This window comes from Mus pahari, chromosome 9 (genome assembly GCF_900095145.1).
Source record: "Mus pahari chromosome 9, PAHARI_EIJ_v1.1, whole genome shotgun sequence".
Classification (NCBI taxonomy): domain Eukaryota; kingdom Metazoa; phylum Chordata; class Mammalia; order Rodentia; family Muridae; genus Mus; species Mus pahari.
In genome coordinates this window covers 80,811,922-80,829,945 of record NC_034598.1, presented here as the reverse complement: position 1 = coordinate 80,829,945, position 18,024 = coordinate 80,811,922, and the positions used below count along the sequence as shown (strand labels likewise).

General features: G+C 44.2%; 2 protein-coding genes across 3 annotated transcripts in view; both read left to right on the top strand.

The window, feature by feature from the left end:
- Nr2c1 (nuclear receptor subfamily 2 group C member 1) overlaps positions 1 to 1,866 on the top strand; it is a 58,671-nt gene extending 56,805 nt beyond the window's left edge. Inside the window, exon 14 of one of the 2 annotated variants that reach the window (XM_021204807.1) lies at positions 1,359 to 1,866. In XM_021204807.1, coding sequence (XP_021060466.1) covers positions 1,359 to 1,533 — 175 coding nt within the window. In that variant the 3' untranslated portion in view covers positions 1,534 to 1,866. The remainder of the gene's footprint in view (positions 1 to 1,358) is intronic. The other variant, XM_029542615.1, reaches the window with a different exon arrangement.
- A 4,050-nt stretch (positions 1,867 to 5,916) lies between these two features.
- Ndufa12 (NADH:ubiquinone oxidoreductase subunit A12) overlaps positions 5,917 to 18,024 on the top strand; it is a 22,277-nt gene continuing 10,169 nt past the window's right edge. Inside the window, exons 1-3 of the mRNA XM_021205366.2 lie at positions 5,917 to 6,099; positions 6,911 to 6,993; positions 10,102 to 10,189. Coding sequence (XP_021061025.1) covers positions 6,002 to 6,099; positions 6,911 to 6,993; positions 10,102 to 10,189 — 269 coding nt within the window. The 5' untranslated portion in view covers positions 5,917 to 6,001. The remainder of the gene's footprint in view (positions 6,100 to 6,910; positions 6,994 to 10,101; positions 10,190 to 18,024) is intronic.

Sequence of the window (18,024 nt, the reverse complement as noted above, 5' to 3'; positions counted from 1 at the left end):
GCCAGGCGAACACCCCTCCTGGGCAGGAGAGGCGCAGGACGCTCGGGTCCAGCTGCGGGTCCCCTCACCAGTCCGCTCTCTTTCTTATTTTTCTAAAAATAGCCACCCACATCTGGAGGACAAACCGCATCAATCTGTGGTTAATCTCAGACCAAACGCATGAAACAAGGAATCTGGAAATTATCCATGCGTTCTAGCTGGCATGCCATTATGAGTAGCAGACGTCGTGTCCTGGTCTCTTATTTTGCCACACCTTCCATTACATTACGCCTCTGCCCAGCACATCCCTGCTGCACAGACTGCTCGTGTGTTCAGCACTGGCTGTCTACCTCAGCTGTCAGATGCTCCACTCAGCGTTTGTCTAACCATAACTCCCGCTTTACTTTCCAACGGCCCAGAGCACTGGAGTAAGGATGCTTTCTCCATTTCTTAGATTCCTGCTTACTCAGAAGTCGGTCCCCTGAACAGTGCTTTTCCATTTCAGACACGCTTTCTCACAAGCTAATGCTCTACCTTTATGACCTTACTCCCAAACCTAGAATTGGACAGGAAGCCATCCTTCATCTTCACCCTGGCTCTGTGAAAGGCCTGGAGGAAGTGACACAAGGGGCAGTTGAGTCACTGTTTGAGACCAATGACCTTTTCCTCTATCCATGCTTGTTATAATAGCATCAGTTATCTGTTACATCATTTCTGGGATTGTGTGTGTGTCTTTCTATGTCTGTGTCTCTTTCTCTGTGTCTATGTGTATCTGTGTGTCTAGGTATGTCTGGATCTGTTATGTCTATATGTATCTCTGTGTCTGTTAGTGTGTCTATGGGTGTTAGTATGTGTGTCTTTATATGTCTCTGTACAGTTGTCTATGTGTATCTTTGTGTCTAAGTGTATCTGCCTGTGTCTATGTGTGTGTAATCTATCCATATGTGTGTCTGTATCTATGTATGTGTATCTATGTGTATCTATGTGTCTAGTGTATATGGGTGTGTGTGGGTGTGTCTGTGTGTATGATTTCAAAAGAAAAGAGCTTTTGAACCTCCTGTGTTCTGATAATATAAAGCATTGTTCTTACCCTCTGAAATCAGTTAGGAAGCTGTTCTCGAGTGCACCTAACCTGTGCTTTAATGCTGTAGTCCCACGGTTCTTGCAGCCAGGCAGGGACTGTGTGGTGGGGCAGTTCAGAGCAAGGCTTTCCTGTGTGGAGGCCAGTATGCTATAGATGGCAACCCTGCCACTCTAAGCCTTGGCATTCCAAAATGCTCGGCTTCATTTTTGAAACTTGGATCTCTGTTATTTCACATGAGTTCTTTGCACTCTGCTCCATCTCCCTTGACTTTGCCCGTCTCTTCTTCCTCTTTCAGGCTGTCAAGATTACTTCTCAGACTTCCGGCCTTGCGGCTGATGAACGCCACCATCACCGAGGAGTTGTTCTTCAAAGGTCTCATTGGCAACGTACGGATCGACAGTGTTATCCCACACATTTTAAAAATGGAGCCCGCAGATTACAACTCTCAAATAATTGGTCACAGCCTTTGAGAGCTGAGGTCACCCTGCTATGAACTAAGTTTACTGTTCCTTCTCGGGACACAAGAAACCAAATGGAACTGTTGCTTCCAGGGAGTCTGCGAATAGTAACTGTAAGAGTAACCAAAATTGAAAGTATTTTTCTTTTGGATTCCTTAAGAAGAATTTAAGCGACCAGGCAAGGGTCAGGAATTATACTACCCTGTCTGTCCCTAGGGATGATTTTAAAATGGAACTGGGCTGTTCTTGGTGAGAATGACACCTATAAGACTCTCTCCTCCTGACCATCTACAATAAGCTTTCTCATTCTATTTTATAAAACAAATAAATTAGTCTTTCCCCCCCCCGAATTGTGTTCTCTTCCTGTTTAATTCCATTGAGCCAGTACACTAATAATGAAATACCTAAGCAGAAACTTCTTACATCTTACTCATCCATAATCATTTTAGTTACCAGGTCAAAAGTTATTTTATGCTCAATTATATAATAATAATATTAGAGCTATAGGAAGTAAGAAATGAATATATATATTTTTTGGCTTTTATAAACATCAAGGTGCCCTTTAGCATATAACAATCTCATTGCTGGCAATGAGACACAAGCCATTTGTATTTTCTTTCTTAGTGTAGTAGATGATTAGTTTTAAGCACTTTTATTCATTGTGGTAGAAAATTAGTCTTGAGAATAAGATGGGGATCCTGTTTTAAAATGTGGGGTTTACTGTGTTTTAATCCTAGTACAGACTGCCCCCAGGATGTATTAGTATTTTAGAATGGATACTAAAGTAGTTGCTTTTTTCATTCCACAGAAAGCATCTATCTTCTTCTCAAATGGGGGTTCAGCTTCTCCACCCTGCCCTGGCCTTTAGCCATTTATATTGGGTCCTTTAAAAAAAAAAAAAAAAAAAAAAAAAAACTCACCCAGTTTGTTAAGTAATGCAATTATCAAAGCCAATATGGTTCCAAGGTGAGTTAAATAATTCAAGCAATTGATAATTCATAAAGGCAAAAGACTCTGCACTGATTCTTTTCCCTGCAGAGCTGAGGAGGGCTGCCATAACCTCAAGTTTCATTATTTGCTACAACCAAAGCATTTTAGATTCTTCAGTCTTCCACGCCAATATGACAGGCATCAGTCACTCTTTGTACCAATTTTATAATGGATTCCTTTAGTAAATCTATTCATCTATTTGTTGGTATTCTCCCCCATCTCTCCTCTTCCCTTTCTTCTCTTCTCTTCTCTTCTCTTCTCTTCTCTTCTCTTCTCTTCTCTTCTCTTCTCTTCTCTTCTCTTCTCTCTCCCTCCCTCCCTCCCTCCCTCCTTCTTTTCCACATCTCTGTTTTGTTTTCTTGAGACAAGATCTTGCTATCCAGCCCAGACTGAACTCAAGTTTGCAGTAATCTTCCTGCCTCTGACTCCCCATTGCTGGGATTATAGACATGCACCACACACTGATATTTATTTTTAAAACACAGAGATTTTATTGCAGTTAGAGTACATTCTTTATTATTAATAAAGAGTTTTGCTGAATTTTTCTATGGGGGTTGGATTTTTACTACTAATAGTAGTAACAAAAAGTTTAAAAGTGTAGTTTTGCAGATATTACCAACTTACTATGAGGGCTTTATGTCCTGTTTCATCTTGTCAACAGCTCTGTTTATAAGAAGCTGCCAGGGAACACTACATAGAGCATAAATGCTCAAGCGGAAAGTCTCAGTAGGGCATGTATAACCTGCATCCTAGCACATCTGTAGATGCCGATGTCATATCACAGTGTCAAAATGTTGGGTCCTTTGATACCTTTATCATCTCAATAAGCCAAGGATTCACAAAAAAAAAGTGTCCTAATGGTTATTTCTTTGAGATATTTTTCCTGATGAAATTTGTAGTTACATTGGGAAGTCTTTTTAAAACTGTATTAAAATGTGACTTGCATTACAAATTTCTGTATCCTGTCGATGTATTTTATTTCAATGACCTATTTATTTGGTGGTTGGATGCCCTCTGCGTCATAGGGTATCCCAGAGGGAGAGCTTGTGCTTAGGTTAGCATTTACAAGGCCCTAGGTTCAGTCTCCAGCACTAGAAGAGAGAAAAATCATAAGCATTTTAAGAACAAAAATAATAGCAAGATGACTTAGAGGGTCAGAGCACTTTCTGTGGAAACTCAGCTACCTGAGTTTAGTCTCTTTCCTTTGAGCTCCACACATGCACTATGGCACATACATGTCCCCCCTTGCACACACACACACATACACGCATATATGTGCACACACATGTATACACACATGGACTTTAAGACTTATAAACAAAGATAACCTGCATGGATAAGAAGTACATAAAGCATGCAGAATATGATTTAACCAGTTTATTGTTGCATATGTGTAATAATACCTTTATATGTACATATACATATAAAAACTAGTCATCAAGAAGCAAGAGCATCAAGTCTAGGTAATAGTTGGGGAGGTAGGAGGAAGGCGCAAACAGGGAAGGATATTGAAGGGCTCCAAAATTATTAGCAGTATGTCAAGCATCAAGGTTTTGCAGTTAGCCACCCCAAACCTACCAGTTAGAAGTGTGCATTTTCACATGAATGTATAATACAGACAGGGGTTGTCAGGGACAGCCTGTCTCCATTCAGTCAGAACAGGGGTCTGGCAGAAACCATGGATTTAAATCTTTGTAGACACTAAGTGTTAGTGGCTGTTAGCTGGGACATCAAAAACCATACATATTGTGAGGATTATGTAAAGACACACAGGACTTGGGAACAATATATAAATAATGCAAAATTTCATTGTTACATCATCAACAATGTCCAAATTATAATATAATGATCATCGCTCTTTAACATTGTGTGTATGTGTGTGTAGGGTGGGTATTGGACTCCCATGTGTTTGTGGGACAATTCACCATAGTGAAAAACAATATAATTATTCTTTAAAACTTAGAATTGCCATATGATTCAGAAGTTCCACTTCTGGTATATGTCCAAATGCTTAAGAAACTGGGCCTCAATATTTGCAGTCAGTCATGTTCTCTGGCACTCTGCTCACAATATCCAAGGGATGAAAACAACCTAAATTAGTGAATATAGAACATTTAATACATACATACATACATACATACATACATACATACACGTGATGTAAGTTATTTATTATTCAGCCATAAAAAAAATGATCCTAAGGTTGGGGAGATGGGGTGGGTAAAGTATTTCCTGGATTTCCACCCAGACAAGCCACGCATGGTGGTGTGGTGCACATCTGTGCTTGGGGCAGAAGGTGGGGATGGAGTTGCAGACAAGTAGATCCTGAAGGCTCACTGCCAGACAGTCTAGACAAATTGCAGGTTCAGATTCAGTGGAAGACCTTGTCTCCAAAAATGAGGTGGTGGAACTGGGGAGATGGCTCACCAGTTAAGAACACTGGCTGCTATTGTGGAAGACTTGGATCTGGTTTTGAGCACCAGCATGGTTGCTCACACAGCCCGGAACTCCACCCCAGGGTTCTGAGTTCCTCTGGCCTCTGGAGACACGCATGTACAACAGGTACAGACACACTCAGGAACTCACATAAATAGAAAATAAAAAAAAGTTTTTTAAATAAAATTAAGAATATTGGCTGCTCTTGCCAAGGACCTAGGTTTAATCCCAGCCTACCTTGCAAAGATAAGTTATGTCTCAGAGCCCAAGTAGAAAATGCGGGTATGGTAGCACCTTTGTAGACTCAGTTTCCAGGCATGTGGAGGCAGGCGTATTCGCGAGGTTCGAAATCTGGCCAGCCTTGTCTACTTGACACTTTCCTATTTTTAATCTTTAATTTTATTAATCCTAGTCTCTTTCTTTCTTTCTTTTCTTTTCTTTTTTTTATGGTTAGGAGTTTGCCAGCATTGTTTATTTTATTATTTTGTAAAGCACTAACTCTGTGATGAGGTCTACATAGTGTCTGTGCTTATTACACTTTGAATATTAACCTTGCAACTGTAAAATAACAAAACCTTGAGGTATTTTATTTAATCTTATTTTTTTGCAATTCCTCATCACTCATCTACCAGCACACCGACGTGTGTATTGAATTCAAAATCATACACACTCTGTATTAAATGTACAATACCGCTGTGGGGTCAGTAACGCATTTCTTAGCTTCTAGTGCTATAAAGAATTTTTGGAATGTGTGCCATCGTTGTCTGGAGGAAGAAACTTGTTTCGACAGGAGAAACTCCCATCTGGGAAAGCTTTGCTTGTCGCTTTCTGGGTACAGCCTCCGAAAACATTTATTTCGCCTTTAGGAAGACGCCAACCTGTGCGGACTGTTAAACTCAGGTCATCTTCCCTGCGCGAGCTCCAGCTCTGCGCCTGCGCAGAACGACCTCCGGGGCCGGTTGGCGAGCAGGAACCTCCAAACGGCGGCTCCTTGCGCTTGAGCAGATCGTTTTCCGACAGGCGGGTTTTACCCGGAACACGGAAGGGGCGGACCATGCAGATGAGAATGGAGCTGATGCAGGTCCTGAAGCGCGGTGTCCAGCAGGTCACCGGCCACGGCGGCCTGCGGGGTCTCCTACGGGTTTTCTTCAGGTAGGAGGCCAGGGCTAGACCCTGGGTCTCTGGCGTCGGATCTCCGCTGGCTGCTTTCCTGGAAAGGGGCTCAGATTAGATCACTTTGGAGGTCCACGGGTCCTGTCAAGGACAAGTTCGGTCCCAGAGTTGAGTTCCTTGACCTGAGACGTCTCCGGGCTCAGCTCAGCCCCTGGTGGCAGAGCTGTGACGCAAGGGCTAGGTAGCTGGGATGCTCCGGGCCCGAGTCCTGGGCTGTAATGAGGCTTAGCGTAGCAACCCCTCTACCCCCACGGTGACCTTGGGCAAGTTTTCCTCTACACTGTGTACAGTCAGAAGTTGAAGGCGGCGATCATGCCAGTCCTGATTATCCCCATAAGCAGCAGTAAGTCCGGGGAACCACTTAAGACTGAATAATCCAGGGGACAGTGAATAACCCAGGGGACACTGGTAATACGAAGATGATAAAGTACTTTGACTCCCTGAAGGTTTTGCTAACTTAGTCTCTGGGTGCGGGGCTAATAATAGATAGGTGGACCGTGGCTTGAAAGTAGTGTTTTAGATGCAATCTAAGCACATCAGTTGTGTTGGCTGATTTTTTTCCCCCACCTGTTTGCATGCTGCTGGAGACTCCAGAGCTCTTTGCCGGAAAGTTGATTCGTGAGCTTTGAGTGGCAAGAGCCTCCGCCTGAAGGCTAGAGGTGTACGAGCAGCGAGCATCCCCCGTAGCATCTTGTGGTCGATGCAAGAGTGGGTGGTACTGTCTGTTTCTGGGTTTGTCTTGAACAGTGAATCATTCTGAGAAGCCTTTTTTCCCCCTGTGTACTTAAAGGGCAAATGATATAAGGATTGGTACACTGGTGGGAGAAGACAAATATGGAAATAAATACTACGAAGACAACAAGCAATTTTTTGGTGAGTGCAGTGTTTTCTTTTCTTTTTTAAGATTTATTTATTTATTATATGTAAGTACACTGTAGCTGTCTTCAGACACACCAGAAGAGGGCGTCAGATCTCGTTATGGATGGTTGTGAGCCACCATGTGGCTGCTGGGATTTGAACTCAGGACCTTCAGAAGGACAGTCAGTGTTCTTAACCGCTGAGCCATCTCTCCAGCCATATATATATATATATATATATATATATATATATATATATTTGGATGGGGTTGGAATTCAGAGTCTATTTTTGACATCATGCATGAGCAGATACTAAGTTACATGGAAAGGAAAACTCAATAGGAAATTTAGAAGGTGGGCAGAGGAGATGGCTCAGCCAGTTTGGGCACCTGCCACCATACATAGTGACCTGAATTACACCCTTCAACGACCCCAGACCTCATCTTTCAGGTGAAGAAGCCAAGCCATCTATCACCTCATTCCCTAGAGGTACATAAGCCATACTTTAGGCTTTGGTCAGATTTTAAGTAATCTGAGCTGGGGCATTGTGGCTCCTGTAGTCCCAGCACTCTGAAGGCAGGGGCAAGAGAATTGCCAAAGGTCTGAGGCTCGCCAGAATGGCCTGGGCTGCACAGAAACCCTATCAGGCAAAACCCAAAAAACAGGTTTTCATAGATGAAGCAGCCAAGCCTCGAGGAAATGCCTTCGGTTAAGAGACTTGATCCTATGACAGAGATGGCAACAGAGCCCCAAGGAGGTAGTCTTTCTACTCAGATTTTGTTGTTAGGAATTAAAGTAACTTTCCTTCTCCCTCGTCTTTCTTCTGTTCTCACACTAAAATATAAGTATCTTTATTTTTGCTAATTGTTAAAATGATAAATAGTATTGAAAATATTAAAACCTGTCATATAAAGTAAAGAGTGAAAGCTGAGCTGAGAACAGGAAGGGGTTCGGGCATAGGGAACTGTCCCTGTGTGCCCAAGACCCTAGGTTCAGGGGTAGAAAAAAGGAAGAAAGATGGGAAGTGCCTTCTATTGTGACTTTATTTCTTTTTTTCTAAAAGGTTCTAATCACATGTACTTAGGTACTTTTATGCTTGGGTGTTTGAGTGCTGGGGTGCATGTGTGTCGGAGAACAACATGTGGGAGTCAGTTCTCTCCTTCCACAGTGTAGGATGCAGGAATCGAACTCAGACCCTCACACTTGGCCACAAGCCCCTTTACCTGCGACCGTCTCACTGGCCCCTGTCATTTTACTTGTATTTTAATACTTCAACATATGCATGTTTTAAAGACTTGAATGGGGGCCAGAGAGACAGCTCTGTGATTAAGAGCTCTGGCTGCTCTTGCAGAGGTCTTGGGGTCAGTTCCCAGCACCCACATGGCAGCTCACAGCTATCTGTAATTCCAGTTCCAGGGGAATCTGATGCCCTCTTCTGGCCTCCAGCGGTACCAGGCACACATAGGGTGTACATACATACATATACTCAGACAAAACACAAAAATTTTTTTTAAAAAAATCTTTAAATAAATACATAGTCTAAAAATAAATTCCTAGAAGTGGAGTTGCCAAGTGTGAACATGAACTTTCAACAGAAAAATTATTTATTTATTTTATTTGTATAATATTAATTATTTTATTTTATGGGTATGAATGTTTTGCCTGTGTGTATGTCCATGTGCCACATGCCTGCCTGCTGTCTAAGGAGACATCAGGTCTCCTTGAATTGAAATTACAAGTGACCTGGAGCCATTGTTGGATCCTGGAAACTGAATTTGTAAGAGCAGCAAGTGCTCTAAACTGCTGAGCCATTTCTCCAGCCCTGACTTTCAACGTTTTATGTGTGTGTGTGTGTGTGTGTGTGTGAGTGTGTGTGTGTGTCTGTGTCTGTGTCTGTGTGTATAACTGCCCTGTTGGATTGCAGTTCATGTTTAGTTATCCATTCTTCTGTTTTTCTGTGATATATGTTTTCTGTGCCACTCAGTTTGCTCTGGAATTCAGCTGTCCTGTCAATGGCCTATGAGCGCTTTTGGGGTGTATGTGTGTATGTATGAATTTGTATACTATGTTGGAGATATGTGTGTATGTAGTATGTGGTATGTATAGTATGTGTGTATGTACTATGTTGGGTACATGTTTGTGTTTAATATGTGATGTATATGTAGTATGTGGTATGTGTAGTATTTATGTACAATATTGGTATATGTGTGTAATATGTGATATGTACAGTGTATGTGTACACAATGTTGAGTGTATATGTGTAGTATGTTGTGTGTATGTGTGTGTGTGTGTGTGTGTGTCGTATGTGGACTGTGTGGGTGTGTAGGCCAGAGGACAACCTTGGGTATTGTGTCTCAGGCCCCATTCACATTCACCTTTTTTCCTTCCATTGGCCTGGAACTCACCAGGTAGGCAGGATTGGCCCAGCCAGTTTGCCCTAGGGATCTGCCTACCTCTCCCTGAGTTGGTGTTACATACCCACCGCCATGCCTGACATCCATCTATTTATTTTCATTTAATGTGAGCTCTGGGGATCAAGCTCCAGTCCTTGTGCTTGCGAGGTAAGCACTTTCTGGACTAGTTCTCTTTCAACTTTGGGAAAACAGTTTTGAAAACAGTAGATAGGTCACCCAGCTCATTTCACAGAGAGCTGATAAATAGTAAGGCAGCCATAGTGTTTTGATGCCATGAACTGTCTTCTTAACTAACCACTATTTATACTAGTCACCTGTTATATAAGACTCAAATATTTCCAAAGGATCACAGTGTTCCTTTATGGATTCAGTTTATTTAGAAACCCAGAATGAATGTGTGTTGTTTTGAGTACATTTTTGCTCTGGTTCCTGGAGAACTTTCTTTTCTGGAAATTCCCTGAGCAGACGGGACCAGGTGTGCCTCCCCCTGCTCATTCTGGGTCAGACTTTGGGGAGAAGCAAGGGTTCTCCATTGTGAAAAGGTTGTGAGCCCAACCCCAGCTCCATCCCTATTCTGTGATGGAGCTGGCTTCAAGGTACAGCAGGATGTCATCCCTCGGACACATTGTTATGTTAGAACAAAATGATACAGTCTTCCCGGTTTTATGTGCATACCCTTCAGAAACTATCTTCCTCCTCCTCCCACTCAGGCCGCCACCGATGGGTCATCTACACCACGGAGATGAACGGCAAGAACACATTCTGGGATCTGGATGGAAGCATGGTACCCCCTGAGTGGTAAGCTGAGTCAGCATGGTAGAGGACAGGCAGTACCCACTGCACAGTAGAGGACAAGCACTCGCAGTGAGAGAGCCTGCTTCAGGACGCAGGGTCCTAAGTTATTCCGCAGCTGCCGAGGCTTGAGGCACAATCACTTCTTTTCTCATACTCTGAGTCGGGGATTCTAAACAAAACAAGATGGCTGTCTCTGCTCTGCAATGTCTGGGGCCTCAGAATCCTAGACTCATCTGAAGACATGTTCACTGAGCAGGCACCAGCGGATGCTAGTGGCTGAGGCTGTAGTTGAAATGCCCTCACACCTGTGGTTCTTCAGGTGCGAGCTCGAGAAAAAAACAAGCAGAAGCCTCATGGTCCTGAGACCTGATCTTAGAAATCATTCTCACTTCTGTCTTCTGTGCATTGAAACAGAAAGTGCTGCCCCTGTTTAGCCTGAAGGCATGTTAAATGACAGTGTGTGTGTGTGTGTGTATGTTAGTGTTAGAGAGAATGATGGTGTGGTAATCTTGGGGATAGCAGCGTGCCACCATAGGTCACCTAGGTGAGTGAAGGGGAAGACACACAGAAATCTGGCCCTGCATGCCTCATTCAGGCATAGCTCCCTACTTCTTTAGGACTTGGTTTCCTCGTCTATATAACGATAGCCTCAAGTCTCTAAAACCTCGGGTTTCAAAATATGCATGAAAATATTTGAAACCAGAACAAAATATTAAATGCTGTCACTTAAGAAAATTTATATAAAGTATTTTAGAGCCAAAGTATTTATATCTTTTTCTCCCCCCACCCCCATTCTTGAAATAACAAACTCTGAAAGTCCTTTCCAGTTGACCTAGAAGTTTTTATTCAAGAAAATTCAAAAACTAAAAACCCAGCTAGAAGTTGCTGGTGCGAGCTTGAAATCCTGTCTACTTAGGAGGTTCTGGCAGGGGACAGCACCAGCCTGGGCAGGAGGCTGGGGGATGGCTCACTGGCCTAGCGCTCACCCAGCACGAGGCCATAATTTCAGTTCCTACTCTCGTGAAACAGCAGTAAATAAAATCCTAGGAATCGATGCAGAATATCCATAGCTGTGATGGTCTGCTTCAGTTGAACCTGTTCAGTAGCACAGTTTGGGGGGACTGCTGAAGAGGAACTGGGGTAACTGCACAGTACACTCTTTAATTCTAAAGTCTCCTGGAAAACAGGCATGTGTTGTTAGTGAGTGAAATGCACGGTGAGACGGGGAGTGCTGGGGTCTGCCATGAGCTGGAAGCACAGACTCCGCCAGGAGAGCCACAGCCCCACTCCGCTTTGTCGCTCAGTGACCAAGGCTTTCCAGATAGTAGTTTTTTAAAGGAGTGTATTTATTTGTATTTCATTGTGTCGGTTCTTGGTTTTCTAATATTAACTTTTTGTAGCCATTTAAGCATACCCAATAAAATGTTCCATTGTGATGGAAATGACCTACGTCTGCACAACCTAGTACAGTAGGCACGCCTGGCCCAAGCACGTTACAATCTGGGTGATGCAGCTAAGACTCTTCTTCCTTTTTGAACAGGGTTCATTCTGTAACCTAGTCTGGGCCGAGCTCATGGTGATCCTCTGGCTCAGCTTTCAGAGTGCTAAGATGACAGACGTGAGTTTACCTTTTATTCACATACCCAGCCATTTATTTTACTAAAATTAAATAGGCCGTGCGATTGGGCATGCAGTTTTCAGAAATGCTGTTGGGCAAGGGAAACAAGCTTCCAACATCTTTCCTCATAGGTAGTCTGTCACCTGGCCAGCACTTGAGCTCACTGGGAACAGTAGTACTTTTGCAGGAAGTTACCTGTTCTTAGTGGTGAGCAACAGCGCCTAGGAGGTGGCGCCTCCTGGCTTGCTGTGATGCTTTAAGCAGAATAAGCTGTGGCTCTCTTAAGGTCTGAGGAGCTGTGCAGGTCTTGAGCTGCAGCCTCTGGATAGAGCAGTTCTCTGTGTTAGAGGACCCTGAGTCCACAGCCTCAAGGTTAAGCAAGGAAATGCTTTTCTGTCACCACACTGCAGTAGAGCTCAGCAGCAGAACGCTTGCCTAGGACAGCCAAGACCTGTGTTCAGTCCACAGTAACTGAAGAATAGACAGTCTGTTCAGGCAGCAGAAGGGACTGTGTGAGAGATGTGTTGGAAGGTGACAGTTTCCTCACAAGTCCAGTGTGACTGCAGGTTGGTCAGGGTGTCACAGAAGGCAGGCCATGTTCTTCCCATTGTGTTCTGCTACGTGGCCTCCAGTTAATTATAACTTCGGTCAGTTCATTAAGGTGTCTGCCAGGTTTCTCCTAAAAGAAGAAATTACTCATTTTCCCTCTGTAATCAATTAGCATTTTGTGAGGAATATGTTGAACTTTCATATTCCATTCATATTTTTAATTTATTCATGTTAGTATCAATTCCTGTAATTTGTTCTTTTATTGCTTACATTGGGCTCGGTTTGAGTATTGGGAGCCCATTTGGGATGACTTTTGGATGCTTTTGAGACAATTGATCCTTCTTTCAGTGCTCCCTTGCTCTGTGATGCCAAGTGCTCCCTTTTACCCCATGGTTTCTGTCTCAGTTTTGCAGATGATGATCTCTGTGCCAGGAGATTGATTAGGGCATGTCAAGCCTGACGCCCTGTCAGGGGCATGAAGTCCAGTCTAGGCAGAAGGAAACTAAAGAGCCCTGAGATCAGACCTGTCTGCTGTAGTATTTTGCTAGATGATAAAACTTGAATGGACCCTGAAGCCTACAGGACAGCAGTTGGAAATCCATTGAAAGTCAGTCTAAAAGGCTAGAGTGTAATGAGGAGGGTGTATTCCTGAGACAGGCTGGGAGCTAGGCCTCTTGGGCCAGTTAGCTAAGAGGTGAATTCAAGGGGAAAGGTATTGAAGGAAATTGAAAGCAGATACATAGTAACTGAGAACCTTAGGAGAGCCAAGCTGACTTAGGCTGGCACAAGCAAGGCTTCAGTAGTCTCAGTGTTAGACCAAACCAGCCATGCATTCTGTAAGACAAACTCCATGACTCTTCGCTCTTCCTGCAGAGGCAGAGAGAGATGAGGAAGCTGGGAGGAAATGTTAAAAGCCAGCAGGGGCTGGTTTATGAAGTTTAAGGAAAGAAGGCATTTCTGTGATGTAACAGTCTCTTGTGACACAGCAAGTACCAGCATAGAAGGTGCAGCAAATTATCCAGGACATGCAGCTGAAATCACTGGTGAGAGTTTCAGTGTGGATGAGCCAGTCTGATACTGGAAAAAGATTCCTCTACACAGGAGTTTCATAGCTGGGCTTGAGTTGAGACATCAGTGCCTGGCCTCAGGGTTCAAAGGGTGGGCCTCTTATCAAGGCTAATGCAGCTGATGGCGTCAGGTTAAAGTCAGTGCTGTTTGCTGTCCCAAACGCTGTGCTCTGAGGAACTGTGCTAACACCTGTGGCCTGCGAGTGGGATGCCAGAGCGGAGGCAGCAGCCCTGCTCTCTATAACTGACTGACTGACTTTTGTCGCTGTGGAGGCTAACTGCTCCCAAGTAAATATCCTTCCCAGCATTGCCACTGACTGACAACACTTACTGAATGCTCGGAGGGAGACAGACAGGGAAATTAATGCTCACAGTCCCACCAACACACATCCCTCATGTAAACCCTGGATCAAGGAGTAATCTGGCTTTCAAGACATTATTTATACAATATATCCAGTAGTTATAGCTACTACACCCAAGATTCCTCTGATGGGCAGGAGCAGTTAATTGAAAACCTAGGAAGGAGTCTCCATTCGGAACCGCTGAGAACAGTAATGAGTCATGGGAGGATGTAAATTATCAGCATTGACTCCAGCCCTCGTGAGTGGCTTTGAGGGGTTCACAACCCCAGAGGGAGCTGTGACTAAAGGTGTGGTCCAACGAGCAAGAGACTAGAATTAGAGGTAGAGCCTGAGCTACTGCTGTGACCCCGTTCTAAAGTGTTCCTGGATACAGAGATGCTTTCCTGGATACAGAGATGCTTTCCTGGATACAGAGATGCTTTCCTGGATACAGAGATGCTCATGGGTTGAGAAAGAGAGGGATCTTTTGAGATAGTGTTTCCTGGTGATGATGCTGTGAACATTGCTGAGATAATAGCAAAAGATTTAGGTTTTTGTATCAACTTAGTTGATACTGCAGTAACATGGTTTGAGAGGGATGGGTCTTCTGAGGGTAAATACTATCAAACAGCACCAGATACTACGTGAACATTCCTTATGGAGGACTCAACTGACATGGCAAACTTTGGTGTCATTTTTGTGTTCTTTTAAGAAAATGCCAGGAGCTAGAGAGATGACTGGATGGATAAAGTACTCCTTGTGAGAGCCCGAGGAGCCGAGTTTGGATCCCCAGCACAAACACAGAAAGCCCAGTGTGTGGCTGCCCCATCTTCCCAGCACGGGGACACAGAGTCAAGAAAGTCCCAGAGACTGCTGGCCGGCCAGTGTAGCTCCAGGTTCAGTGAGACCCTATCTCAGAAGCTAAGATTGTGAATTTAAGATAAAGCCTTATATCAACTTCTGGTCTCCACATGTACTGTGTCATGGGCACATGCACCAGCATACATGTTCATGTACATATACACAGACGCAGGAAAAGGAAGAGAGAGAGATTGCCAGGCTAGAGGTAGAGTCCCTACAGAAGAAACAAGACTTCAACAGCAAAATGACTCAAGATTGCTAGCAACTTCTAGCAATAACGCATTATGAATTAGGGTATATAGAGTTTGGGGACATACTGCTGCATATGGACTAGAGGCCAGCATCATGGAAGCTTAATTCTTTTCATACATAAGACTATGAAGACCAGAAGGTTTCTTGTGACTCACTGTCACTTTCCTTCCCGTGCTGCGGAACCCGCACTATCTCAGGACAGTCCTTTAGTGGTTTTATATCCCCTGCCTAAAACCACACATTACAATCCCATCTCCCACAGTCTTTTCCTCGCTATACCTGCTGGGTAATTCTTTGTATGGAACTAAGTGAGTGCTTCCATGCTAGTCCCATAGACTCCTACCACCCGTGTGAACTTCCTCCTTACCCCAGTATGCCTCCAACACCCATACGCGGTTGCTCTGTTCTTAAGGGCACCCCTCTTAGCATGAATTTTCTGACTAACCTTGCTGAGCTAGGTGCCAGCCTGGGCCCACCTTTTAAAAAATTTTTGTTACATATAGAACAGTGAGTTTCACTGATATTCTCATGCATACCTATAATAACTGTTGGTCATAGTTTTCCTCTCAACCTGGCCTCACTTCATAGCTTTTGTATTCTGGTTGCTATGTAGATTCAGGGAAGACGGTGAGGCTTTAGGCTAACGCCTCAGGGAAGCTGCTGTGCACTGTTAGTTGTCTGGGAGGCGGCAGTAACTGCTAGAGCAGCAGCCAGTGATACAAGCTGCATCTTAGGGTTGTAGTAGCTATCAGTCACGGAGAACCAGTTATCAAGCAGCCTAACATGGCAAACAGTGGATGGCACTCTTGGTTAGCAGTTGGGTGTTTCCCCTGAGCACCTCTGCCCCTGGCATTCCCAAAGCTATAACGGATGTGCCAACCAGAGCTGTATTCTTCACTTGGGAAGGCTACACTGCCACAGTGATGGGGGTCCTTTTAAACAGGGATAACTCAAGACCTATAGCTGGCTTCCCAGAGCCAACAGTTGGAGAGAAAACAAGTCCTCTCTAGGTAGAAGCCAGGCTTGTTAGGAATAAGCAACTATCCCCCCCCCCACACACACACACTCTAACAATGGGCATTGCACAAGGGGCAGATCCAGAGAAGGCAGTCAAGGGGCCTGGAGCAGTGAGCCAAGTCAACCCACTCGCCCCTAGGTTGCTTTCCCACTGGATTCTATCACAGCAACAGGAAACAAAACTAAGACATGGGTAAAACTTTTAAATTAAAGGGAAAAAGAAGTGTTCACCAAGGAGTTAGGCCTTAATGAACTCTATGTGGTGACACATATCTGTAGTTCTAGTGCTCCATAGGCTGAGAGAAGCACAGAAAGTTTAAGGCCAGCCTATACTATGTTGCAAGACATTGTCTCAAACAACAACAGCAAAAGTCTGTTCTGATCATTTGCTCATTTTAAAATTTTGTTGTTGTCGTGTCTTTTGTTTTGAGGTCTTTGATCTGGGTTACTGGAAGTAGAGTTACCAAGGTAGGAAAGACAGAGAAGGTTGGTGGGTAGGAGTTCTCCTTTGTAGACACAGTTGGGTCTGGAGAGTGACAGCTGAGGACACTCATCGGCAGTCAGGATAGAGATTGATGCTGGAGACAGGAATTCCCTGGGATTTTAAGTTTAGCTAGTGCACCTTGTTATTTAAAAGAAGATGACCTTGGGTGGTGTGCCTTGCTCGCTGCTCTGGAGACCAGGTAAGAATATACTGTCTGTATGTTAGGAATTGAGTTCCAATTGGTAAGTTGCTTATGGCTTGGTAGGAATCATAAAGGCCTACTCTTAGGTGTGCTTGGGCTTGCCTCAGTGCTGGTGTGCTTGGGAATGGTGTGTTCCCTGTGGGAATGGGAGTTCTGGCGCTGGGCCTGTGTCTGTAGAGATGATGGTTGTTGAGGAGTAAGAAGCTTTTAATCACAGGCTAGCTCCTGCACCTGCTGGATACGACGCTCATCTCCCTTGAGTATGTGCTGTGTCGTCTGGGGAGTAAGGGACCCCAGCTCCTGGATGGCTGAGTGAGCTGTCAGCTGCATGACTGACTGCAGAGCTCGCAGTGAGAGGAACCTGTGAGGCTGCCCAGCTGCAGGTGGTGGCTCTGTCCTGTGCTCTGAGTCAGCAGGTGCCACCGAGGCCTGTGACAGTCTTGCAGCTTGCTCGGCAGCTGCCTAATGTCACCCGGGGACAGGTTTTCTTCCGAGGCATTGGTGAATTTCGTTAGAATCAGAGATCTTTAGTCATCTTGTCAGTTTCCCTTACTCCTCCCTGACCTTGTGGGGAGGCAGGTTCACTTTATGGATCCTGTCTTTGCTTTGTTCCTTTCAGTCTGCCAGTAGCCGGTATGGCCACTAGGTCCTCCCGTGCACATGCAGAAGGTGTGTGTAAGTGGGGGAGGGGGGATGTCTTGGAAGGACACTGGGATGTATGGGCCTTGAAAGTAAAACGTTACTGTCTGTAACACCGCATGGCACTCTGCTCACAGACTTTCAACTGCTGTTCATCTGAGACCTACTGCACGTCAGGCACTGGTGCTACGTCCCTGTGAGAAGGGAAGCACATGCGCCCTCCAGGAGTTTACAGCACCTGATGCGTACAACCTGGCAGAGTCATACAATTCTACAATTCTTTACTAAGATTAGTAGTTGCATTAGTTTAAATGCTTATATAGAATAATCTCAAAGTATTACTTAAGTAAATGCTACATATTTTATACCACTTTTATCTCTCCTTACTTTTATCGTTAAATTACCCATCATTCCCTATCTCTTAGCCTGAGCATAGAGTTGCTGACTTAAAGACCAAGTGAATCATGAGTGGCTATGCAAAAGTCAGCAGGGTTGGAGTGTTACTGAGTGTGGAGAAGTGGAATGTTGGCTTATTTCATGCAAGTAGGATAAAGCCATTGTTCTCTCTCGTATCAGTAGAAGTAGATTTACTGTTTGTGATTCGATGTGTTGGAACCCTGACTTGCTTAAAAATTGTAGATTAATGGCTTGCTTGGATTTTTTTCTGCAGCATGTATGCCATGCCTCCACTTGGTGGCACCTTCTGTTCATTTTTAGCTAACATTTCTTTTCCTCAGTGTAGAGCACTTAGGTCTCCTTGTATACTGAAATCTCTCTCTCTCTCTCTCTCTCTCTCTCTCTCTCTCTC